Below are 27939 nucleotides of genomic sequence, written 5' to 3' on the forward strand. Positions count from 1 at the left end.
GAAATACACCTCATAAATTTTTATTTTTGCATCCCAGGGCTTCGTTTATTAATAAAAATGAGTTGTAAATGTATTCTTAAAATGATTTATACGGACATTCTACATTCCAATCCCAATTACTTAAAACTTAGTGAACATGAATTTCATTTTTAATGCATTTTGTATTATTGCTAATGATTTGAAAATGCACCAATTGAAGTTTAATTAAAACATCACAACTCCAGCATCTCTTTGTGTTTTATTGGTAAAGGAGAAAGCCCTTCATACGAAACACAGCAAATCCACCCTTTCTAAAGCAAAAACTAGTATATGTGACAATCATACAGAGAGAACTGAAGAAAGATGTTGCTAAATCATTAGGAGAGACTATAACAAGAGAAGGGTGAAAGCTGTGGTGGGTTTATAGAGGTGAAAATGAGGACAACTGACCTATAAAGATGTTCCTTTACGAGCACTGCTGCCATCCTGTCTGGAGAAAACAAAAGCATTCTCTGCACAAAATGCTGTTCGGGGCCATTTCATACTGGAATACGGGTAAAATGGAGTTGCGCGGTTCAGAAAAACAATACCAGGGGAATTACTGACAAAGCAAATATTCCAGATTTCTCAATGCACTTACAAAAGCAATAATATGCAATGCAATGTTCAAAGTCAAAATAATCACAGAAAAACACTGGATTTGTTTTACAGGATTTATTGTCTATAATAATACAGACTGGTTGATACTCTGTTAGTGTATTAGCAATAGTGTAATAGAAGCTCAGATGCCTGCATACATCTTGATTTTTTCTACACGTGTTTACACACACACTCATTTAGTGCTATATGGAATTATTTCATATTCCTCATTCATAGTTCACATCTTCCTCTCTCTGAATGCTGAATGTGGAACCTGTCATGCATACAAAGGCAATATTATTTTAATATTAACTGGGGTGCAATATTCCCATCTGATGATCTTCATGCTTAAAGAGAAAAGCTTATTTACATCAGTGTTAAAATGTTTACATTAACGCCTCATACATGTAGTGTACAATCTTACTGATATCGGATCTTAATTGCATACAGAAGTTGCTCAAATCTGATTTAGAAAAATGAAATGCCCTGCTCAGACATTTTGTGTCTGTCTGTGTCTCTCTCTGTCTGTGTCTCTCTCTGTCTCTCTGTCTGTGTCTCTCTCTGTCTCTCTGTCTGTCTGTTTTAACAATAATGATCAGATTTGGCCCACTTTCCCCGCCCTCTACTAAAACAGTCTATAACATTTTCCATTTATACTCCTAATAACATGCTCATCTCAGCTATAAAATCCATAATCCAAAGCTAAGGCTTTCAAAAGCATATTCTTCAACAGTTAAAAAACAAATACATTGCATACACATTGACTTGTGTATTATACATTCATACAAGCAAATAAAAAAATAAACATTAGTAGGCTTCTTTAAAGATCTCTACACATAACTGGAAAAAAAAAAATGGCATATTAGTAACTAATTATTTAAACAAAATAAAATCTTTCACAGTAGTGTTTAAAGCTTAAGCAACAGTAGATGCTGACCTCTCTCATGTTTCTTTACAATCTCACTCTTAATGTTCAATGCTCTAATGCCCTTTCAATCACACGGCACATTAAGAGTTTAATGAATGCTATCTGATGCTCATCAAAGTCTACATGAAACTGCATAGCGACCCATTTTACTTTCACATTATCATGGTTCAGAGTGAAACAAAATACTGAACACAAATAAAATGTAAGTATGGGCTCGATTTCATCCATTAAACGGATGGATGGTGCAATATAGCCGTTTAGTTTCCTATTAAAATTGAAATAAAGCATCACAACACGTATGAAGAAAGTAAACAGGGTTGCTTTTGATTTCATGTCGACTTTCATCATCCATTCTCACTGTAGTGACAAGCGTTTTACGTCGTCTTTCTGACTGCTGCACAAGGTTTTGGAGGACTAGCGATATGCACAGTGCTCAAAAAAGGCCTTCACAGTAACATTGGATACACGGCTCTCGTATATCTGTATGCTAGATTGACAAAAGTCCAGTCAAAAGGAATAGCAGGCTCTTCTAACATCAGCAAGGCCAGTTAAAGTAATTTACCCTGTGGTCCATGTGGGCCCATAATAAAAGGAAACCGTTCTGGAAGAAGGTGCTGTTCTTTGCGGGAAACCAAAAAAAATAAAAAATAAAAAATTAGCTACAGAGGCACTGTGGTCACTTTAAAACCATAATCTCTAGACAAGACACATCATCATTTTGGACAAATGCATCTATGATTAGATTCATAGTTGAGTTTATACTGGAAGTATTATCACGCTAATGTCCCATATTCATCAGGTGTGAAACACAAAGATGCATTCATAAAACTAAAAAGGTGCTTCACATGTTGTACGGATAATGCCAAATTCATAAAATGTCACTGACCTTTGGAAAGCAAAAATTAAAAGATTAAAAATGAGTCTTATATCCTCGTTGGATTATTAGACCAAGAGCAGAATTTTTTTGGAAAATGTTGCCGAGAATAGGGCTGCACAATTAACTGGAGAAAAAAATAAAATAAAAATACACAAATGTTACTATTGTAACAACTGTACTGTAAATGATTAATATATTTTACAGTGATATATTTCAATAATATTATATTATTTAGTAATAGTAGCAGTAGTAATAATTACAATTATATCATACTGCTATATAATTCATCGTGCAGCCCTCGCAGTGAAGGTCAATGTATACTGTATACAAAGTTGTATGCTGACAGCATAAATCAAAAATACAACTAGCTAGCTGCATCACATGATCAACAGTAGTTTACATGCATCTTACAGACTGAAGCTGACAATGTAAGATCATTAAAACACTATAACAGCGGTTTCCTTAATCAGGAAAACGGTTTCAGAGTAATCAGAGATGCATATTTCTCCCATTTTCCTTTTGTTCTGTCAGCTTATTCAACGTGTGTGCCCGTTTACACAAACATCAAGTCTCAAAGTTGTTACTTGAAGCTACATACTTTTTTTTTTTTTAACACATAGAAGCTGCACAGTATAAGAACAAGCCTTAAATGTACTAGTTTTGATCTTCTGAAATGTAAATCAACATGTTTTACTGGCAGAGAGAAGTGTGCAAAGTCAATTAACTCAGCCTGCTTTTCAGAATCTGCTACAGAACCGTTAGTAAAATTAGCAGTGAAATGTTGGGCACGATATAAAGCTGCAAGAATGAAAAATGGACTGCCATCGCTCCAATAACACTGCAAGAAAGAGCCAAGAACACCGTCTTACGAATAGAAGCAAAAGTTCCTAAGCAAACCGTCATACTGCTCCGAGCGAGCGCGTGAAGATACGATCACCAGCTTCAGCTCTTCAGTAGTACTTCACCTGTCTGGTCAGTAACACAAGTCTTTGAGAAACAGTAGTGACGTTGATTACGTAAATGTGAGCGATTTTTAGGAACCCTAAAACGAAACGAAAACATCCTCTTAAAAGGGTGAACGGCACAAACCAACGTGAAAACCCCCCAATAAAGCTAGTGCGTTCTCAGGATTTCCCAGAGAGAAAATTGTGGAACCAGGTGTTTGAAGGCTGTGGTTTCTCTTCAGAGGATTCTGGGATGAGGAACTGGGACGATGTGACCGACGTCGGGCTGCCAAGCGAACCGCTAAAGTTTTCCTCTGGAGAATCCAGCTGCCAGGAACACTGGGGTTTGTAGCCTGTATTCAAATCGTCGTCTTGAAAGTCGGCCTCGAATTCGATCTGGGGCTCGGCCGGTCCCGTGACGGACTGCATTTGAGGCCTGTAACCTGCGCAGGCCTCCTGCGGGGAGGTGGGGCTCTGGATGCCCGCGTAGGTGATTTCAGTCTGCGTGGAGCCCACTGAAGCGGTCGAGGAGCCGGAGGTGTCTGACACGTGGTTACTGTGTGAGCCGTCACCGACCACCTGGTTGTAGTATCTCAGCAGGGCCGGTTCATCCGAGTCGGTGTCCACCTCTACGTTGTCGTTCTCAGACTCCTCCTCTTCCTCTGGGACCGGGAACAGACCTTCCTTAGTGAAATCCCACTCTGGACTCTCCACAATGTGGACCAGACTGTGAGGAGAGGGCTTGACATCCATAGGACCCTAAACGCAAACAACAGCAAAGCAATTTGAGGAATCATTTATGTTCTTAGTACCAAGTAATATTGATTCCCGTCTTAGCAAACACTACTCAAGAAAGAAGTTTACCCGTGGGAGGACCAGTCTCCGGTACTTTAGGTCCAGGGATTTCAGGATAGAAAGCTTTCTTTACCCTGGAATTAGATAAAGAACAACCATCAAGGCAACGCATCAATAACTGATTTATAATAGTGTTGTTACATTGTATGCATTGTGTAACTAAAACCGTTTTGACTTTAAACTGAAAAACAAAATGTTTAAAAATGTAAACTTAAATTTACATCAGTTTCACTTTTTATTACAAAAAAGGATTAAAATGTAGAATTATTGAAAAATTAAGTATTTTAAATAAAGTAAAGTAATTATTCAAAATATAAATAAACATTATAACATTTTGGTTAGCTGCCAAGGCAACATTTCACATTTTAAAAAGTAGTAGTTTTTGAAATAATACAAAAAAAATTGATAAAAACTAAATAGACAAAAAAAAAAAAAAAAACCCTCAAGCAACAACCACCAAAAAAGTAAAATAAAACAGAAATTGCAAAACATAAAAACTAAAACACTACTTTAAGCTAATGTTACTAAAATAACACAGCAAAAAATGAAAACCTTTTTTTCCAGTTAGTTGCCAAGGCAATATTCACTATTACAAAAAAGTACTACGAAAATTGACAATTTGAAAAAATAAAAAATAATTAAAACGACTAAACATGAGGGGGAAAAAAATGCAAGAACATGACTAAAACTTAAAGGACATAATAATCAATAGAAAAAATATTATTAAAATGTGAATTATAAGTAAATATTACTAAAATAACAGTGACTTGTGTTGATCAGTAAGGCAGAGACAATAATCTGTTGTTGTAGCTCACACTGCAAGCCATTTAGGTTGCATTGATTAGATTTAGTGGGTTTTAAAAATTATTTAACTTGACGGAAATGCTATTAAAGGACATTAATAAAGTCCTACCACTCTCTCTTCTTGTAGCAGCAGATGCTGAAGAGGATGAGACAGCAGAACATGATTACCAGCGGCACAAGAATGCCAACAAACAACATGTCGGCAGCTGAATGAAGACAGAAAAGCAGAAGTTTAAGAGAAATAACCAATTTGTTACCTGCAATGTCAAAGCAAAAATCAAATAAGGCTACAGTCAATGGCAGACTATTTAAAGGAATTTCATAAAGTCTTACTGTCCATCTCCATCTTAATGGCCACAGTCGACCCGGCATCTTCCCCAGCTGAGGTGTAGGCCTTCACTACAAACTTATACGTGCTCAGAGACAAACCCTTCACCCTGTACCACTGCACTTCAGGATCAGAGATGTTGGCTAAAAACACAACCATGTAAATACACAAAGAATAAGATGTACATTTTTGCAAGAAAGAAAAAATACGCTTTATTCATATTTTTATTTATATACATTCCATCTTATGTGTGCTTACCAATGAGATCCAGATGTGCAGCATTCGCCACATAGATGGTGTATCCGCATATGAAGCCTCTCTGGTGTTCCACTGCAGTGGCCTTCCAAAGCCAGCAGCACATCAGAGCCGGTCTGATTGGCGAAAGATCACCAACCGACTGTGAAGGACCTACAGAAGATCCAGCAAAAGAACAGATTCATATACAAACGACAAAATCAAGACTGAGACTACGCAAGAGCCAATAGGGATATTAACAGTAATGGATTGTCATCTTACAACATCAATTCAAAACTGGACTTTTGTGGCTTTGTCTGCCAGCTTTGAGGTCAATGACATGCAGTGTACTCATAAGTGATAATATGAACATTGCAGATGTTGTATAAATATAAGCAAGATCAGGGTACAAACTAATGAGTAAAACAAAATGTCTAGATGTCTATTAAATGCCCCCTCCTCCTAAGCTATAAATATCTAAATATTTAACAGTAGTAGTAGTAGTATTAGTATAGTATAGTAGTAGTAACTAGCATAGTAACAATACAGTAGTAGTAATAACAACAACAACAACAACAACGATACTGACGTCAATTGGGTGAATGATCTCCATCATCCATCATGCAGATATAAAAGAATTTTTTTCTCTTTTCTTTTTTTTTGTTTATCCACAAGTTATGCTAGCCTACACTATATGATAGTAAAATATTACATCAGTAATTTCTTATTTTGTTTACTATTTTAACAACAACAAATAATAATAATAATAATAACTAATAGCAATAAGAACAAAAATAGTTATTACCATTAATAAAAATAATTTTACAATAATTACTGAATTATTGTTGTTTTTATATCGCTATTTTAATTATAATTGTACAAAAATAAAATTGGTGAATTACCTTTTTTCAGTAAATGAATGAATATATTCTTCACGTAAACAATGTCTGTTTGTGTTTTAAAAGAGCTACCATTTATTTGCTACGTCAACAAGTTTAATGGTTTGTTAATATATGCAAATGCTGTTGATAAGTGACCTGCTGTAGGCAGAGAAATATTGTGGAATTCACAGTGAAGGCCCTATTGATTTTGTGTGTGTGTCTCTCTGTGTAAGTGCCAACAGCAAAGGTTCTCTTACTCATTTCCTGTGAGTATCCGTGCCATCTCTGCAGCAGCGTAGGAGCGCCGGTTGAAAGAGAGTACACGGATACGGTGTACCTCACTCCTGCCACCAGAGAGTCTGAAATCAACAGAAACCACTGAACAGTGAAGTAAACATGTAGCGTTTGGCCTAAACATCGTGAAGAAATTCGGATTCCAGTAGGTTTCCACTATGTGTGGTGTAATGTAAACCTGAAGTATGTGGACAATCAAGTAAAAAAAAATGAGTGCCATTGCAGCAGAGACAAAATAACTAAACAACTTGGCATTTATTTTAAAGCACAGGAGCTGACCATTTCTAAAAATAAAAAAATCAAAAGCACCTGCTGATTCTATAACAGTGAGTGAAGACGATGAAGAAGGAGTTGCTGTATTCACCAAAACCTTTTTTTATTCATTTAAAAACTCACCCGAGTACACCGTCAGGCTGCTGTCTGATTCTGGAACTTTCTTCCAGTCAACAGGGCAGAGTCCACTGCAGCCGGTCGGGACCCACTCCACGGTGTACCCGCGGCTCGAGTTGGCATTCGGCTGCCAGGAGATGTCAAATGATCCATTTGTGCTGAGCAGCTTAGACACGGACAGCTGGGAATCTACAGGACAGCAGATCACATACACGGCCGCGTGGGTTTAAACACCTGTCTGAATTAGCCTTTAAGGGATTAAAACAATTATGTGTGCGATGCATAGCAATTAGTGCAAAAGTTCCACAAAAAAAAAAAAAAAAAAAAATTGAATAACTACATATTTTAATAACTTATTTTAGTTAAGAAGGACCTTCATGAATTTATTTTTTATATTTATCTACTGATAAACAGTGAAATATAGTTCAAGCAAACTATAAAAGTCAAACAGTTCTGGGGTTAAAACAGCCATGTTAAATTTTTTTGCATGCCAATGGCACTAAACATTTATTTAAACTTCAAAATGCATTAACAGTAGCCCTATTTTTTTTTTTTTAAATAAATGGGTTCTACATAATTATATATTATTATCATCATCATCGTCATTATATTTTTATAATAAATAATATTATTACAGAATTAAAAAATGCTTTAATAAAATTATACTATTAAATAATCCATAAATACAATATTAAAATTTATATTAATAATAACAACAACAACAACAACAAAACAACTAATACTAATATATAAAAAAACATTTAAATATATTAGTTTACAAACAGGTGTGTGTGATTTTTTTATAATTATTATTATTAACAACAACAACAAAAAAATGAACTATACATATACAGGCACACGTGTGTAAAAGTATAATAAATACAATAAACTGGTTGTTTTATTAGCATCTAAATATATTTATATAAAGCTTATAAAATCTTTAAACCTACTCGATATAATTAAATATCTAAATATCTATGAAAGCATCAAATACAATGCACAAAACAACATTTAATAGCCTAGCAGCTGAAAAAAGAAACAGCTCCCTGCACCTGCTCTGTATGCTGGTGTGATCACAGTGGAAGGCTGAGAGAGACCAGCTGGGTTTCGTGCTGCCACGGCAACGGTGATGTCACTGCTGTTGTTAAGGATGATGGGATAGCTGAAGTTCCCAGGAGGAAGGAAAAGCCATGTCCACCCGTCTTCCTCTGCTGAACTCTGGGAAACGTTGTAGCCGACTAATGCACCATGACTTTCTCTCACGGACAGAGGCTGAATGAAAACAGGCACATGACACCATGTTTATTAATAAGAATAACATGTTACTCAGTCATATGGCATCAGTCAGATTTCAAATCCAAGATGATGGCAACAGTAAAGATGTTCTTACTTTCCAAAATACACGTCCTGTGTTACTGCCGTCCATCCAGATCCAGACATCAAGGGCATCAGGACCTGAAAATAAACTTGGTTATAGACCTATATAAACCTAACGTATAATAAAACCTAAAAATAAAGAGGAAATGATGTAGTAAAGCAAGCTATGAATATCATGAGCTTAGTGTATTGGAGTTTTCTTTCTAACATTCGTTCAGTGTCGCACAACGCCTCAACTGTGACCGATCGATCACATCAGAGGTGTTCCCATAGTGAGATATCTCAATTCATGTTATCAGAGACCCAGGGTTACGTCAGTAACCCAACGTTTTTGCACTGACCACTTGGCCGCCGTTTATAATTAAAATATAAATATCTCGGCTGTCATATGTGGTGAAGTAAAGGAGAAAACAGAGTGACTAATTTAGATTTATTGTTTAATTTTCTGCCAGTTATTTTAACCACTCACGGTCCATTTTAGTGTGGATCTGGTAGGGGGCGCTCTCGTCTCCCCACTTCCAAAAACTGTGCTTAGAGCAGCAGCGTAGAGTCACAGTGTAGTTCACATCTGGCCACAAACCCTCCAGCACCACGGAGGATAAACCAGGACCACTGTAGTTATGCTACAGACACAGACAGAGAGAGAGAGAGAATTATCAGTTGATCGCCTTACAAATCAGCATCTATCTATTTTAAAAGCAATGGCTTGACAAAAGTAGCATTTCAATTAATTGCAAACAAGCAAGAGTAATGAACGCATTTTTAAAAATATGTTTAAAGCAAGTATGAGCACTGAGCCAAATAAAAAAAAAAAAAAAATTTTCTGGATTCTGTTTTCCAATTTTTTTTTGCGGGACCCCATTGATTTTTAGCAATCAAAAAGCTAATAAACTGAAATCATAAAACTTTAAATTTAGTGACAATTTATAAAAAGTAATACAAATTACTTTAGGGCCATACTAAAATACTTTATATGTTATTTGTTCTTTTTTTCCCCCTATCTATCTATCTATCTATCTATCTATCTATCTATCTATCTATCTATCTATCTATCTATCTATCTATCACTAAATTTTCTGTTTTAATTATTTTAGATTTGTGCTCCAGGTTTAAGGAAAATATTTTTTCCCATTATCAAAATACATGTGCACAGCTAGAGGTAAACATTTTCAGCTAAGCTGATTTTTTTGATTTGTCAAGATCAATTACAATCCTCAAGATCTTGGTGGCTTATAAACCATTTCTGCTGTTTTTTGAGTTTAGTAAATGTCAGTAAATGATGTTAGAAGTTGGAAGAATTTTTGGGTGAACTATCCCTTTAACTCCAAGACCACACCAAAAACAAACAGGGCTCTGAGAGCTGAAAGCCGAGCAGCATACTTACAGTGCTGGAAAGTTCAGGGGCGAAGAGCTGCAGCTGGCATACCATCTCCAGCTTTTTATACGCTGCCACAGACCAGTTCCACAGCAGTGTGGCGCTCCTCGCCTCGACATCAACCGCCTCCACATTCACTGGAGCCAACAGATGTACTGGAAGAGACGCAAAACCATCACGAGAGCTCACAATCGTGAGAATATTAAGACACTCACTCGGACTCTATTTATAACGTAGATGCGCTCATTGAAAATCACGGTACCCGATTCGGTAATTTGGGCCGAGTCTGTGAGCTGGACTGTACCAAGAGGATTTCGAGCCACCAGAGTCCAGTTCTCCTCCCAGGCATTCGAGCTACACCACCATGTCTTCCTTTCATTAGCCTCCGAACAGTTCCTGTGGATAAAAATATAAAGTCATTTTCATCATTTAATCATATTACCAAGATAATTGTGGTGTGATAATTATATTAAAACATGACTTCAAATCCAGGAATCCCATTAAACACATTACAGGTTAAGCAGTTGTTTTCAATATGCAGCAAATCAAGCACAGTAGTATAATGTGGAGTAAAACTAAAAATTCAGCTTTGTGTCACAGGGATAAATTACATTTCAAAATATATTCAAATAGATAATTGTTATCTGACACTGTTACAGTTTTACTGTAATACACACGCACACACAATTATTCTAAGACTCTGGTTTAGCCAGAACTGTGTGTATATTTATTAGGATTAATTATTATAACATAATTATTAAATATCTAATATTAACTTCTCCATAAACTTGTTTTTATTAAAAAAAAAATAATAAAAAATACACACAAACACAAACACAATATAAAATATTTTAATTAGAACATTAATGGAATTAGAAGTTTGGATCAGCAGTAAAAATACACATTGTGTTACACAAGTATCCTTTTCCATCTCATTTAATGTGGTTGCTGTTGGGGATCTTTTTATGTACCGAGGACATTACGATACCCAGAGCCAAATGGGATGGAGTGTGCGGTCAGTGGTTCTTGTGTAGTGTGTTTCTTGCCTTCCATTAAGGGTGTATTTAGTGTGGCTGTGCTTCTTTCTTAAGCGAGTGTCTCGTCCTTTCTTCCAAGAACATTCTGCGGATGCCAGGTCCCGCGTCTCGCAGACCAAGCCCTCATCGCCCGGCGGATCTACAGCAATTACATACAACAAAGCCACATGCAAGTTCCTTTTAACACTGCACAGCAATCATCTAGTGCCAGTCATTATGCTAAAAATGAACACTCAAATTTTCCTGCTTTCTGAAGTCGTATGCGCATTTACAGTGCTGGATTGAACTTTTATAGGGCTTATATATCAGAATATTTAAAAAAAAAAAACTAAAAACTATAGCCACTTTCACTTATATAGCGTTTTCATGAGCAGTAAACAGGACAAAGTTTATGTGTTTGTTAATTTGATTTTATTTTTAAACCAAAAGTGACAGTCAAGAGACATCTGTAATGTTTCTAAACGCTGTTTAAATATTCTTGAAACTTATTTAAAATCAAATAATCCTGAAAAATAACATTTTTGGTACATTTTTGTCAATTTTAAGCAGCAAATGTTTTAAACGCTGATAAAATAGAATTTATTTATTCAAATGTTTTTGCACCAAATCGGCATCTGTGATTTCTGCAGGATCGTAAAACTTGAAAAAGACTTGAGTAATGATGCTAAAAATTCAGTTTTGCGTAACAGGAGTAAATTAAATTATTTAGGAATAAAAAAAAATGTTGATCAAATAAATGAACATTTTTAAACGGTAATGCATGTAAACTTATTATGATATAAAGATATATGATATAAATGATAAATATATGTACGGTATATGATAGAAATACAAGATACAATGTATTATTTATAATTGAACTTACAGCCTACAAACACCACGGCTCCTGTGAGGATGGACCTTTGAGAAAAAGCAGATCACGTTGGTGCCCGTGTTGCCTGAAGCTGGCTGGTCTGTTACCGTGATGGCATACGTTCTTCTGCTCAGTCGTGTGGCGCTCATTTCCAGAGGCCCGTAATTCATTTGTTTAAAATCTTTTTTCTCTTCAACAATGCAGCAGAAGGTCATATTACTGCCGACAGCAACCACTTTATCTTGGGGAAACATGTAAGACTCAGACTTCTCGGGAATATCCGAGCCTAGAGACAAAAAGTTGAGATTTCATAAGTTCGGCATATGGTTTAAATAACGACTTATTTTTCTTTTATAGAGGAAATATTTTCTAGTGCATCCAATGAAACAGATTACGCTCCTTCCCAAGTACATTTTTCAAAACAATAACTCCAAACGTAAAAAGAAAACTACACGGTACGAAATTGGATCACTGGCATTATAATCAACGGCTGTGTCTGCTTTCAAAGGCCAGCTACTATTTTTGTCACACTGCACAACTACTTCAGCGACGCTCCCGGTTTGTCTGAAGTAAAGGGTTTTAAAAAACATATTTATTATTTAACATTTTTTTTTTACATAACTTGCCAAAATATATTGATAAAGACTTGATTTGGAAGATAAAATAAGCTCACAAAACAAGGACTACGAGGTGTTATGTTTGTTGGTGGGCTGGTTTTGAGAAAGCTTTCAAGACAAGCACCGTTTCCGAAGTGTTTTTAATACCTTGAATGGTCTGAAGAGGGCTCCACTGGCTGACCGACTGCTGGCTTCGTGCTCTGATTTGCGCAGAATGAGAAGTGCACTCCAAGGGGAAGGGTGAGTGCCAGGTCCAACTATGCAGTCCTGTTACAGGATCTGCTTTAACTGCCACAGACTCCTACAAAATTAAAAAAAAATATATACTGTATTAATTTTATTCATGCATTTGGTGGATGATTTTATGCAAAGTGACTTATATTGTGCTTGGTGTTATATCATCCTGGAAAATAAAGCTTAGGTGTTGAAAACCCAATAGTTGGACTGATCCTTCACATCTTAAAGTCAGCATTCTTGCAGCCCAATTTACTTCAATATCAATATTTAGTAACAAGTGTAGGACGATAGATGTTTGTAATTGTTTTTGGTCCAATATAAAATAAAAATAAGATGAATAAAGAAATTAAAATAAGATTTTAAAAAACAGATTAATTTTAATTTAATTAAAAGAAATAAATTCTCTCTCAAATTAAATGTGATTCACCTGATTGCTGGTTGCTTTGGTTCATAGCTTAGAACTTTTAAACTAAGACACCTACATAAGAAACTAAAAAAGGGCATCTTTTGTAGCTTGTGTGTGTAACTGTATGTGTTAACTACAGAAAATACATTTTAAAAGTCGGTTCAAAAGCAGAAAAGCGAGTCATTTATTTTTAAATTAAGGATTTGAAATAACATGAACTTATGAACTGATTTTATGTATCGATTTCATGACGACATGAATATTCTGCATCAAATATATCTTAGACCCATCAAGAGTCCGTGGCATGTTGTCGATTACCACAGGAAGTCATTTCAACTCGTCCTTCAGTTGAAAGCGAACAGTAATGCAATTACAATAAAAAGGCAGCAGACGTTATTTTTGTGGTAATCAACATGCAAAGTCGACAGAGTTGCATTTAACCCCGACAATGGTTGAGATGCAATAATAAATCATACCAATAGAAAAGATTTTGCAATATGGAAAAACAAACATGCTCCTGCTATTATAACATGCACCTCTAGGCTTTTTCCATCACAGTTGGTGTCTCTATGAGACATGAAAACACTGAGTGGAGAAACTGGTTCCAGAGCAATTGCAGTTAATCTCTTGTTATTGAAATGAAGGTAGAACCGTTTTGCAATGTAATGTTCCTGAAGAGATTCCCAACATGCTTCAACAACAGCTAACTGCAACAACAGATTAATAGCTGAAATGACAAATGCAAGGATTTAAGAGCACTTACATTCAACATCACATTCATGAGCTCGGTGTGGTAAATCTCAAGGTCAAAGAGCGATGCGTCACTCTGCCACGTCAAAGATAGAGTCTGCTCTTGGAAATCTGGATTTAGGGTTAAACCGTGAGGCACAGGAAGTTCACCCACACCTGTAACATTACAAAGAGAGAAAAAAAAAGGAGATGAGACTAAAGCATCAGTTTCATTTGTTAAATCCTGGCAAATACTTATAATGAATAAAACCATAATGTGTGATTATTCTATCCACTACCATTGTTGTTGACCAGATGATGCAAAAGGTTTCACAGCAAATAATAAAGTTTTACTATGTATTCAAAACTGTTATTTTAAACTGCACTTATTTGAAAAACATTATTATAATAAATGAAAAAAAAAAAAAAAAAATAATATATATATATATATATATATATATATATATATATATATATATATATATATATATATATATATATATATATATATATATATATCGTATAACATTGCATTTATTTTGTGGGTGCTAAAACCACACCTATAACAAGATTTGAATTAAGAAATGGGATTATGTGAAATTATGAAACAAGTTAAACCTGAAGTGACTAAGCAGATTTCTCAAAAAAAAAAAAAAAAAAAAAAAAAAAGTCTTGATTAAACTTGATGACCTCACCATTCTGTCCGAGGAACGTCTGACCCGAGACTCAGCAACAGAGCCAGAGTCACCCAGCCCTGCATACTGACCGAACCAGAAACGCTTACAGAAAAAGCAGAATACTCCAGATCTGGAGAACAGAGCTCACACCTACAACAACAAAAACACCAGATTAAAGATGTTAGTCAGATTTATTTAATTACATATTCAGGAGAGTTAAATATAATCGGGAAGCAATTGTGATGCTGCATTTGCATAAAAAGATTTAACTAGTTTTTTCTCATTTTGAATGACACAAACGTCAAAAAACATGCTGGAGTCAAATCTCACTCCAAAACCAGAGGAAATCACTACATGAAGTCAAAAAACATTAACATATTTTGCCATACAAATTCTCTATATTACATTCATAGTATGAATTCAGTCAGCAGATTCTAAGAAACACTTTGCATACAGCTAATACCCAAGATTTCAAAATCTCTAGAAATGAAACATTTGCCAATGTAATTGTTCTGGCTTCCGGCTTATTTTTAGCTGTACTTAAACGGTTTGCTTTGCTGCTTGATATAGCAAATTTATGTGTTTGCCATATTATTTCACACACACACACACACACACACACACACACACACACACACACACACACAAAGCTAATGCAACATAGATTAAGTCAACAAATTTTATTAAAAGACCTACCAATTTTGATGCAAATCAATGATGCTGTCATTCTTATCTTTACTATACTGACCCATGACATTTAATACTTGGAATTGACTATATTTATTTTCTTTTTATTCATTTGTTTGTTTAATTTACATATTTGTTTAGGAAAAATACTGACAAAAATCAAACATTTGAGCCAAGGAAGTTTCAGAAATTTGGTTAACCTGACATGCAAGGACTTGTAAACTCATGAGAGTGAAAGGATGTCTTTTTGTTTGTTGATGTACGAGTTATCACACACAATTATCAGAGCTTCCCACAAATTGCTTATTTTGAACCTTACTTACCGCTACAACTCTTATCCCATTACTCCTGAAAAACCTGAATTTCCTGTCCTCACCTCCTTTTTAAACCATAAACCAGAACACAAAACGCCTGCAGTAACTGAGATTTATATTACGACATACTCTCTTAGATTGACTGTAAAATTATACTGGTATTTTGGGACAAACATTAACGTGATTTAGATCTTACCCATCTAAGAGTCAACGATTTCATTTATGTAAACAGAATTACCTGAATGCCAGTAAAGCGAGTGGCGTCTTAGGCCTTTTGCCGCTTTCAACACGCAAGTATCCCTTTAAAAATACTATTTGAAAAACGTGGGATTAGTCAGATAACATTTAGTTATACAGGTGATGGAGGTTTATCGCTAATCAAAGAGCCAGCTTTACTGAGGAGATGCGAATTAATATATCGATAAATATATAGCGCCATCTTGTTATAAAGAGTCAGTGGGTGGAGTCACACACAGCAAAACAAAGAGTAGAAAATAATGTGGAGATATTAGTGAATTATTTTAGCTACTTTTTACATGCATTGTGAAAAGCGCTATACAAATAAATACAAATTTATTAGAATTAAGGAGTGCAAATCATTCATGCTTTCAGGTGTTAGCATCACATTCGTAAATCATCTGATAAGTTAAGTCTAAAATCTGAAAATATGTAGAAAATCCGGCACAATGTTGGTTCACATCATGAGCATCTAATCAGCGCGAGACATTCCAGAGTCAATTCGCATTCCTACGAAAGATTAAATTAGCACAAAGCTGCAGGACCGCTTTCTGAATCAAGGCCGTGAAAGAACACGAATGATAACAGAAACCAAATAAGAGGTTTGTTTTGCTCTTACAAGAACGCTAGACATAATAGCGGATGGCGGGGCTTTGTGCAATCTTCTGAGAGCGGCTTTTAGCAAATATCGAGGTGGTTCGTAAATAGTAACTTACTGGTTTCAATACAGCACATATTTGAGGAAATATACGTAATGTTGTGGATGGGTTGCACGCCACAGTTTAATACTAACACAGGTTTTAGCGAGACCTGCTGACTACCAACTGAAGAGATTCAGCAGTCCGCACCAGCCGAGGTCATTTTCTTCTAGCAAAATGCATCACAAACAGGCGCAGGGTGAAGCTGTAGCTCATACCACGGATCTTCTGCTCTTGGGTAGCGATGCCAAAAGCAAGTTTAAACAAGCCGCCAAGCACGGTCCCTCCCGTAAACGAATCCCCAAACACCAACCTCATAGTGAAACTGAAGCCATTTCTTTTTCCCAGTAAACTGAAGGCTGAAATAAAAAAATAAAAAAAAAAACACTGCAAGCTGGAAAAATAAACGGTTCGGAAGCCAAAAAATAAAAAAATAAATGTCTATTCAAAAAGAAAAAAAAAAAGTTTTTTGCCAGTGCTAAAACGTAAGCAAACCTAAACCCAAGGAATTATTTACCTTCAGCATGTTAGCAATCCAGAACCATGCTAAACAACGGACCAGTGCATACACCAGAATATCACAGGACTCTATGAAAGCAGCCACACAGAACAATCATCCTTTCTTCAGAAAACAAATCTTGTTTTAGAGGAAAAACAGATTAAAAATCATATAGTATGGTTGACCATTTTTATTATGGCACTCAAAATGAATAGTTTGCACTGTAAAAATTTGAAACAGACATCAAGACAACCCATCAACTAGTCGATTTCAAAGAGACAAAAGGTGGATTCCATATAAAAAAAACCCAACAAACATCCTTTGTGAACAGGATTCGCAATATTGACTTTCTATCAGATCTGGGAACCATGGCCTAACGGTAAAACAGGCCATCGTGTGTGTGTGTGTGTGTGTGTGTGTGTGTTTGTTAGAAAGCTCACAATGCTCTTGCTGACAGATCTCTTTAATATTCCACCGGCTGCAACTGCCAGAGGGCAAAGGACAGGAAAACAGATATAGACTTTTTTTTTTTTTACCGAAACAATGACTTGGAAAACGATTCAACTACAAAACCCCAGGCCCCCTGCCAGCTCATTTCCTTGCATCACCAGCAAGTCATGATTGGAAGGAATCTGAAACATAACACACGACATGTTTACAGCTCGAAAGGTTACCGCATTTCTCACAGATTCCTCATATCGTCGAATCATCCAAATATAACAGCGCACAAACCTCGGCAAAGGGCTGGAATTTAGTGTTTGCACTGGCAGCAGTGGTGGGTCTTCTGTGAAGTGTGAAGCTTCGGTGTACAGCCGGAACATTGTATCAAACGTTTGCACAGTTGCAGCACGGCGAAACACATTTTTACAACTTTTAGATTAACTACGTTCGAGCTACCATTACAAAAAACATAAGTTAGCAAGAATGCAAAAAAAACAACAACAACTTAGTGATAATATTTATTGGAACAGGCAACTAATTTTTATTTCCTGGAACAGGAAATGAAACTTAAAAAATATAAAAATAAATTAAATTTATAAAAATAAATAAATAAAATGTAAAAATAAAAACTACTAAAAACAACAAAAAGCACAAAAGTAGCACAACAAATTATTTTTAAATTAAAATGAAAACTGATTTTTAAAAAAAAGCTCATTCAACAAGTTATAACTGGTTTAACTAATAGTAAACATTGGCACTAAACAGCCTTCAACAAATAAAACTAAAAACAAATCAGAATTAAACTATAAATACTGGTTGCACTACCAAATAAAAGCCACAAATTTAAAATAACCTGCCTGACGCTGATGGGAAAACTAAAAGGAGAATATTTTGCAGGCTTTTTTTCTCTGGAATACATGAAGGCTCTGGCAGAACTCTTATTTAGCATCATCTACTATGTGCATTTTTTATAAGCGCTATGAACAAATGCCCTTCTTTCCCACCCTGCACATTTACACACGCCGAGAACAAGGACAATCTGTCCAGAACAGAGCGCCGTAATGGCTTCCTTCCTCCCATATCACACAGACCTACACATCTGAACGAGACTCTCTGATTCTGAAGACCCTTAAACCTGAAAAACAGGAAGACTTTCACGATTCAAAGGTTTTACACATTTTACTTTAAATAGACCAAACTGTAAATAAGACTGAAAGTGTGGTTACGGTTAATTTAAACTATTAAAAACATCTTTATTACTTGAAATAAATTTAAGATAAATAAATAATAATAAATAAATTATATATATATATATATATATATATATATATATATATATATATATATAAAAAATTAATACCTTTTGAAAGGTTTAAAAACTAAAAAAATTAAGTATTAAAATTATTGAGAACACTTTACAATAATTTGACATTTGTTAACATTTCTTAATGTATTAACCAACTCAAACAAACAATGATCAATGCATTTATTAATTATTGTTAATGTTAGTGAATGAAAATATAGTCGTTTTAGTACTTTTACTAATGTTGTTAACTAATCATAAACTAAAAATATAAAAATGGTTAATTCAAAATACTTATAGATACTATAATAGTATAAAAATAATACTAAAATACCACCAAAGATGATTAAAAGTTAATTGTAATTTAATTGTGACACAGAGACTCAAAACACCTCGGACACTGGGATCTCCAACGTCACATTATCGCAAGAACATTAAATGTTATCATTTAATGACTCATTTTTATGTCGCTCCAAAAATGCAGGTTTTTTGGCATCATGACAGATTCAGTCACCATTCATATTTCACTTTCAGGAAATTCAAGTGAATGGCGACTGAGGCTGTCCGTCGATAGCATTCTGCCTAACGTCTCGATCTTCTACGGTAAACAGAATATTTAGGTCTCCAGACCGCAAGATCAAGACTCCACTTCTGCTAATTACGGACTGCGGGATCTGTTTACTAACAGTTCAAAAGGACCTCATATGTACAAAACGGTTGGGTAATAACTTACTCACCGATTCATACGTTCAACACAAGCAGTGGTAAAGGTGTATCATTAGAGGAAATTGTCCTGTAATTGTTGACTCACAAAATAAGCTTCTATTGTAACATCCACGATAATGCCATCAAATCATCTCATGGGACTAAAGACAAAAGTGAGTGTCTTTACACGTGAACTAATAAACAAGTACAATAGGACTATGCACCATGATATAGGAGCACCATTTAATAAATACCATGGTACAGGAGTACAGCGATTATTTAATACCACGCACACACATGAAAGCAAGGTATTGCCATCTGATCTGACACATCATTGCATTGATACACTACATTTCTTTTCTTTTTTTTTTTAGAAGTGCTGGAATGATAATTTGATGGAAATGCTTGAAAACATAAATTATGCATTTATAGTAACACGTGCATGGGGTAACTTGGACAGTAACTGTGTTCAAATATAAACTGATAAACACACAAAAAAAAACTAATTAGTTACCAAAACAGCACAGCAATGAGAAACACACACACACACACACACACACACACACACACACACACACACACACACTACACAACTAAGAAATAGCCATCAAAATAAAAAACTAGCTTTCTTAAAATCACTAAATATGTGGATAGAAAGTAAAGAGGGCGTGCAGGGAATAGCAAACAATCACGTTTAAACAAATTAAATTAATTAAATTCACTTAATTCGATTAGGTCAGTTAGAAAACAGCTAAATTCAAATGCCTCGAACGGAATGGCCTTGTCCAGTTTTACCACGAAAGCTACACTAATCTTATAAATAGCTGTACGTTATGGATTTCGGGGCGAAATAATCTCGGTTATGTCAACTGGTTTTCTATCATAACTCGATATATTCAGAAAACAAAAACACAAACGTCACGAGTCGACACAGATAAACAGGGAGAATTTTTGACGTAAAAAAAACAAACATGTTCCCAGACAGTTACCTTGATGTCTTGGTATCCTTTTGTCTTCGAAATCAGCCGGTTATATCCATTAAACGAGCGTTTGATTTAACGGCAGCACATGGCCTTTCAGACGGGTATCTAAACCGGGGGAACCGAACCGGATTCTTATTCCCAGAATCTCTCCAGAATTGGATCGAAGCGCTCTACTAACCGTTCATTATGCGACAAAAAAACTTCTGTCCTCCAGAGGGCGACGGTCGGCTCAACACAGAATCCTTAGCGTTCATATCTCAGAATGTTTTTTTTCTTATTAAAAACATTTGCATGCTAGTGAATATAATCGTTTTAATCTATTAACGACAAATATTTAATACCTGACACGTAAATGGAAAGTAGCCTAAGTAATTAATAAATAATATTAAAAGTGATGCATTTCCCGCTCATCACAAGCATAAATGATTGGTCTACCTTGACCAGCGCTGAGAAAAGTAACGGTTACCATGTGATAAGGTTAGCCGCGCGATCCTTTAGCAGCAGCGTGCGCCACAATTAGATATAAATACCTATACTGGAAAATTGTAGACATTGAGTTGGAAAACAGAGCAAAAATGTAAAACTTGAGAATTAATAAATTTTAAGGCCTTTATATAATCGACCAATCCGAATCAATTTTTTGATCGCTAAGCCACGCCCACGTGCCCCCCTTTGAGTAGTGGTACAGTTGCACTCTCCATTTTTTTTATGGATTTGTTCAGCAAGGCTTCTGGACGGAGGGGACAGGAGATGGGACGGGCCACGCTGGGAGCGTGGGCGGATTCGTGACGTGGAATATGTAAAACAAAAAAAATCTTTAAAATCTTTAGCAGTTTCATTTTATGAAAAATAATACTTGGAATATTTGCAACTGAAATGGCTTGCCATAAATGACCAGCGAAACGACGTGGAAATAATACAATGATATGTACAGATTATTTCATTATTTAATATCGCACTTTCTTATAATTACCATTTCCCATTGACATAATATATCAAGAGTTAAATAATTCAACAAACATTAAATACAATTTCATTAAATTATTATTGATTAATTTTATTTTTGTTAAAGTCTATGTGCAATGTGATCTTTAAAAAACAGCTGTCGTGCGTTTTATATTTATTTGCATATCGGTTTTGAACAGTAAAAGCTTTTATGCAAACTTAATATTTAGTATTTCTAAATTAAATTGCATCATGTTTATCAAAACAAAGTGAAAAACTATAGAACCCACTTTATCAACGTTTAAAAAGTAGCTTATGTTTAATATTTTTCGTGTACATACAGACACTGAGTTAAGCAGTACATAAACTATGGAATTAAACCACATTCAAATATCTAAAAAAAATATAACTGCAAAAAAGACAATTAAAGACAGAAAGGAAGTTGCGTGACGTCATGTGAAAAGGGTCTACATAAAGGATGCATAGCTTCATGATTATTAAATATAACAACCACGACATACCCTTTTATGGCTTATCACCGCTGTACCTTTCTGTTCCTTCCAGGGTGATTTGAGAAACAAATTAACACCACAGCAACTACATCATTTTTACTTCATGACTCACACGCAATAAATCTAAGCCGGGAGGCATTGCTCCCTTAACCTCAAACGGAAGGCAGCAGTAGGAGGAGAACGTAACGGTTTATAGACTAACACCTCCTACACTTTGACAGAACCTCAGAGCAGATGCTGAGAGGGTTTAACCTCCACCACAATGATTCTCTATCGGACACTGCTGATCACAGTTTCCATCCTGTTTGAAAACGCGAAAGGCTTGAATTCTCCTTCAGGTCAGAAGTTTTGTCCTCAACTCAGATTCATTGGTCACACCTGTTCTGCATTACTTTTCTGAAACGCCTATGCATTATTAACTGCATCTCTCTTAGCGTCCACATCTTTATAACCACAGATACTGTCGCCGTGCCAGACGTTGCTGAACTTCAGGCTTTGGACATGTGGAGGCTGGGGGTGAAGTGGAGGATGGATCAGAACGGAGGACAGAGAAATCAAACATTTGAAATACAAGTTGGACGCGCGACAAACGTGGATATTGTCGAGAGCGTGCGTAAAACAGTCGGTCCTCAGCTCCCGTCGCACTGTCACCAGATTTCTGTGTTAACTTTCTACGGTCTGTCCACAGATGAACGTGAGCAGAGGATCGCCGGGAGCGGTTCACACGCTGGTCTGGACCTCGCAGCTCCCGCTGAACTGTGTCAATCACTCTGTTAGAATAAGACTCATCTCCGGCGCTTCAGCACCCGGCTCTTGGAGCTCATGGAAAACCTTCTACGGTAGGATATTTGAAGTTCGTTTCAGAAGTAGGCTGTGCGATCAAGGAGGAAGATCTCCATGAAGTGGTGGGGTTGAAAAGTTTGGAAGCTGTGACTTATGAAACGTTCACCAAGGCTGCAAAAAAACAGTATATTCTAATGGAATATATTTAAAACGCAAAGCGCAATCATAATTAGTCTTCAGCGTCACATGTTCCTTAAAAAATGATTCCAATACACTGATTTGCCGCTCAATTATTAGTTCTTAATTATTAATAATGGTTCTTCTTATTATGAACGTTTTTTAATATTTTGTTGAATCTGTTCTATTAGGAGTCTTTGATGAATAAAAAAACAGCATAATTTATAACATTCTAAATGTTTTCTGTCACTTTAAATGAGTTTGCTAAATCAAAGTATATATTTTTATTAAACACACACATTCACCAAACATATATTTAGTTTTTTTTTCCAGTTTCCATCATTGATAATAATAGGGAACGTTCTTGATCGGCAAGTCAGCATTTTACAATGATTTTCTGAAGGGCCATGTGACACTGAAGACTGGAGTAATGATGCTGAAAATCCAGCTTTGCATGACAGGATTAAATGATCATTCTCAAACAGAAAAACAGCTGTTTTAAATTGTAATGCTATTTCACAATACTACTGTTTTTATTGTATTATTGAGCAAATAAGTGTAGCCTTGGTGTACATACATTTACATAACTTCTTCTTTTCGTCCATGATGTCTTTAAACACGCCTGCTGTGTTCCTCTCAACTGTCACTGATGAGTGTGCACTTCTGAGAGCATGTTGGTCAACCGGCCTCAGCAGTTAAACGACAGCCTGCGTAGAAATCATTCAAAACCTTACGATCACAACCATCCACATGACCGTAGCATTGTGTCGATTTCTGCACACCTCTGTTAAAATCTAGGGAGCGCTTGGATGTTTATTCATATTTACGCATTTTCTTGTTAGGGGAGATGAACTTGGCCCACAATGAAATAAAGATGTTTCCACATGACCAGGTGCTTCGTGAGGGATCCACGGTGATGTTCTGCTGCATTTATCCCAAAGAGACGCACATCACATCTATGGTCTTCGGGAACGCTCACTACAAAGCCATCAACATAAGCCCACGGGTCAAAGCCATTCGAGTGGAAAACATAAAAGCCACAAATTCATTCGGTGTCAACTTCTACTGCGATAGCAAGAGTAATGTAACATATAATTTGGTCTCTTGTGAGTATCAAGAATCCTGTTGTTCAAGACACCGTAGACAAAATATTGTGTTGTAACTATTACGAAGATGCCAGTTTTGATTTTTTTGTTATTCATTAGTTATTTTGTTTTTGGATAGATCTTTTAAACATTTTTATTTACTGGTCTTAATATTTCACTAGCATGAATTAACTGAATAATCTCAATTTATTTTGTGATTGAAGAAATGTCACGAATGGTATGTTTTTCATAAATAAGATTTCAGGCTACATTTTTCACTTCTTTTTTGTAGCATTATATATATATATATATATATATATATATATATATATATATATATATATATATATATATATATATATATATGTATGTATGTATGTGTATAATTTTATTGAATGTGCCTTAAAAATATAAGTAAAACTGATTTAGATCATTTTAAGTAATCCTGCAGCCTCTTTGAAAGTTAAAAAAAGAAATCAGTGGGTTTTTTTTATTTTGAAGAAAGATAAAAATTTTCTAGTGAATTAAAATATAAAACGAAAAAACCAGGAGTAATCTATTATAAAAGTTTAGTTTGGTTTTTTTAAGCTCGATGGATTTCTGATAAGAGAGATCAATATCTGCTAAATCTTTTTTTTCAGTTCCTCCTGAGAAACCATTAAATTTTACATGTGAGACCGAAGACATGAGACATGCATACTGCTTGTGGAAAATACACAGAGCTCCTAACCTAGAAGGCGACCAGAGAAGGAAGTACACATTACTAGTCAGGTTAGTCTGATTTTGGGCCTGTCCAAATACCCACAATTGTTGTTTTTGCACTTGACCACTTGTCTACTACGCAACGTATTTCCCGTTTTTGGAGTTCAAATGGACTTGAAGACCACAAATGTTTCATTACCTGATGGGAAATGCTTATAGTTTTTAAATGCTTTATTTTGATTTTTGAATACTTTGCTTTCTAAATGTCCCTTCAGTAGTCTATATAACAGATGACACAATTTAATCATTTTGGTGCTTCTGACTAACTGATAAAGAGCAGTTGCAAATGTACAAAATACACGTACTCATTTTAGCACTTTTAATAAGACCAATTCACACCGCACAGACAAAACCGTCTGTTGGAGTTGGTTGGAGTTTGTTTTCACCTGACAGACTGAAGTGGTCACGCAACAGAGGTTCTATCACTGATCTAATAGACAACATATCATTGTGTGTATATATAGATCAGTGGGTTCTGTTGATTATAATCAGTGACGCGGGCTACAATGAGCATAGTGCAATGCGACATATTTCCCGTCTGCTCTCTGTGACTTGATTTTTATAAGTGTTTGTTGGGGCAGTGTGAACATTTATTTATTTATTTTTTTAATAAAATTCTATATCTACTTGAGTTGGTGTGATTTGGCCTTTACACACTTGTTGCATGCACGCACTCCCAAGCTGCCAAGTGGGTATTTAGCTATTTCAACTAAGAGCACTGTCACAATCGCTGTCTTGGTCAGGTTGTCTGATGATTTTCAGTGAAAATGAACCAACAGCATAACGTTTTAAAACAGTGGTTCCCAACCTTTTCTTGTTTGAGGCACCCTTGGAAAGCCTTTCAAAAGTTCCCGGCACCCTTATAAGGAAATAGATATTTAAAATCTCTGTAGCTTTTTTATTATTATTTATTTATTTGTTTCATTTCGAGAGTTTGCATGCAACAACACCTTATACCTAGTCCTAGATGATATGAGAATACTGTTTACACTGATTCTGCCTTAATAAAAAATTGTTGTTGAAATTTTGGCGGCACCCTCAAAAGATCTCACGGCACCCCTTAGTGCCGCGGCACACTGGTTGGGAACCACTGTTTTAAAATGTATCTGAAACACCTACATAACGTACAAATGAGAAAAGAGATTCACTGCAACGTTACGAGGCATGTATTTGCGAATGTTAATCACGGCACCCAAAAATCGTAATTTACTCTGCCTCATATTGTTACAAACTGACACTTCTTTTGTAGAAGATATTGGGAAGAACTTTGGAGTTATAAGAAGACCAGAGAGGTTTGAAATGACAATAGAGTCAATGAATGATGACAGAATTGGCATTAAGTGTTTCAGTGTTCAGTTCGACTCATTACGAGTTGAATATAATGACTTTTTCTCCTTGTATTCAGTGACTCCGTGTCTGTTGACTGTGATGTTGAAGACACGGATCCTGCACCCTGTGGTTTTGATGTCATCCAACAGCAGATGACCTACAACATCACATTACTTGTGACAAACAGTTTGGGGCAAGAGAGCGAGACCTACATATTCAATATCACAGACAGAGGTGAATAATCTGCACATAAAATGATTCCTAAATTTGAAGGATACCTCAGTGATGTGGAGTAGTTTAAAATCTGGGACAGATCATAAACGAAACCCCATACTAATTATCACCATATACCTTAGATCAATGAAAGTGGAAGTGTCATCCACAACATAAGGGTGAATAAATAATGACCAAACCATGTAGTTACTTATCCATTTCACTTTAGTTTTTCCAGTCCCTGAGCACCTTGAAGTGAATGTAGGTGTTTTTGATTCACTGGTGATCTTGCAGCTGAAAGGGAGTTTCCAAGGACTTCTGCTGAAATGCCAGACTGAACTTAAACCAGGAGGGATAATACAGGTAAAGAAATGGCTCGACCAATACTGTGCTCACAGTCAGGCCATCCAAGATGTAGATGTGTTTGTTTGTTCATGGGAATAGATTTGGAGAAATGTAGCATTGCGTGACTTGCTGAGAAATGGGTGCTCTTGTGAAGTAAAATGTAAAACGTTAGTAGCTTCTGGCTAAAACAAAAGTCCATAATGCATAATAACACTTCATCCGGCGATACATTTGATGTATCTTTTCTTATTCAGATGAGATTTAACAAACAGAAACGTGTTTTAGTCACAAATAAGAGTTTGACGTTGAAACGTATTGATGGATTTGCTTATTACAGAGATACTGTTCAGCTTTTTACTTCATAAGACTGCTTCGTGGACTGGAGTGGTGTGGATTACTTGTGTTTGGTTATGATGTTTTTATCGGCTGTTTGGACGCTCGCTTTGGCAGCACCTATTAAAATTTCTCCACAACTATTTTGCTAAAGTTTGCTAAACATTTCTAAATCTTGAACAGCATGAGGATGGGTCCATTGTCAGCAAACCCTCCTCCCTTAAGGTGTTTTTCCTATTGCACAACATCTTTTTGTATTTCCAAATAATGATAAGAAATACGACAACAGGGAGTTTCATAAGCTTCATCAATCGTGTGAAAACACTTGCCATATCAGATAAACAAAATGAACTTTACAGAAATGCTGAAGCACATCCTGTGTTCAAGTGTTGTTGTTGCCGCCTTACAGGATTTAGATAAGAATGGATCTGACTCGATGCAGTCTTACGCATTCAGACTGCAGCCCCTAAAGCCCAGCACGCTGTACTCCGTTAAGGGGCGCTGTGCAGTACAGGGGAACAACTGGGGCCGATGGACAACAGAAAGACAGTTTTGCACAGGTAAGCAGACTCTTGGCACTATGGTGTGTATGTATTTATAAAACACAATAAACACTAGAATACAAAAAAGCGTAATATATATATACACTATATTGCCAAAAGTATTCACTCACCCATCTAAATAGCAAGAATCAGGTGTTCCATTCACTTCCATGGCCACAGGTGTATAAAATCTAGCACCTAGGCATGCCGACTGTTTTTTCAAACATTTGTGAAAGAATGGGTCGCTCTCAGGAGCTCAGTGAATTCCAGCGTGGAACTGTGATAGGATGCCATCTGTGCAACAAATCCAGTCGTGAAATTTCCTCGCTCCTACATATTCCACTGTCAGTTGTATTAGAAGAACGTGGAAGCGTTTGGGAACGACAGCAACTCACCCACGAAGTGGTAGGCCACATCAACTTCCTGCATAGTCAATCACTACAGACCTCCAAATCTCATGTGGCCTTCAGATTAGCTCAAGAACAATGTGCAGAGAACTTCATGGAATGGGTTTCCACGGGCGAGCAGCTGCATCCAAGCCATACTCAGGTCTTCTCGTCCAACATCAGAGTGCGACCTCACAAA

The 27939-nt window shown here is 35.9% G+C and overlaps 2 protein-coding genes across 3 annotated transcripts in view; one reads left to right on the forward strand and one right to left on the reverse strand.

Annotated features, from left to right (window-relative positions):
- Nucleotides 1-3040: 3040 nt before the first annotated feature.
- lifra (LIF receptor subunit alpha a) lies at nt 3041-20493 on the reverse strand. The gene is given in 20 exon segments (XM_043240216.1): nt 3041-4126; nt 4212-4296; nt 5136-5232; nt 5360-5497; nt 5613-5762; nt 6727-6828; nt 7160-7342; nt 8206-8425; nt 8544-8608; nt 9000-9153; nt 9915-10060; nt 10168-10301; nt 10952-11081; nt 11808-11839; nt 11841-12081; nt 12560-12713; nt 13819-13961; nt 14480-14490; nt 14492-14611; nt 20335-20493. Coding segments are annotated over 19 exon segments (2817 nt in total). The 5' UTR covers nt 14545-14611; nt 20335-20493; the 3' UTR covers nt 3041-3547.
- Nucleotides 20494-21947: 1454 nt separating this feature from the next.
- Nucleotides 21948-27939, forward strand: part of osmr (oncostatin M receptor) — a 13336-nt gene continuing 7344 nt past the window's right edge. The window contains exons 1-8 of one of the 2 annotated variants that reach the window (XM_043240835.1): nt 21948-22123; nt 22243-22394; nt 22474-22624; nt 23588-23851; nt 24472-24601; nt 25998-26155; nt 26364-26497; nt 27222-27372. In XM_043240835.1, the coding sequence (XP_043096770.1) occupies nt 22048-22123; nt 22243-22394; nt 22474-22624; nt 23588-23851; nt 24472-24601; nt 25998-26155; nt 26364-26497; nt 27222-27372 (1216 nt within the window). In that variant the 5' untranslated portion in view covers nt 21948-22047. Of the gene's footprint in view, nt 22124-22242; nt 22395-22473; nt 22625-23587; nt 23852-24471; nt 24602-25997; nt 26156-26363; nt 26498-27221; nt 27373-27939 lie in introns of those variants that run through there. The other variant, XM_043240836.1, reaches the window with a different exon arrangement.

Source organism: Puntigrus tetrazona, chromosome 5 (genome assembly GCF_018831695.1).
Source record: "Puntigrus tetrazona isolate hp1 chromosome 5, ASM1883169v1, whole genome shotgun sequence".
NCBI classification, from domain to species: Eukaryota; Metazoa; Chordata; class Actinopteri; order Cypriniformes; family Cyprinidae; genus Puntigrus; species Puntigrus tetrazona.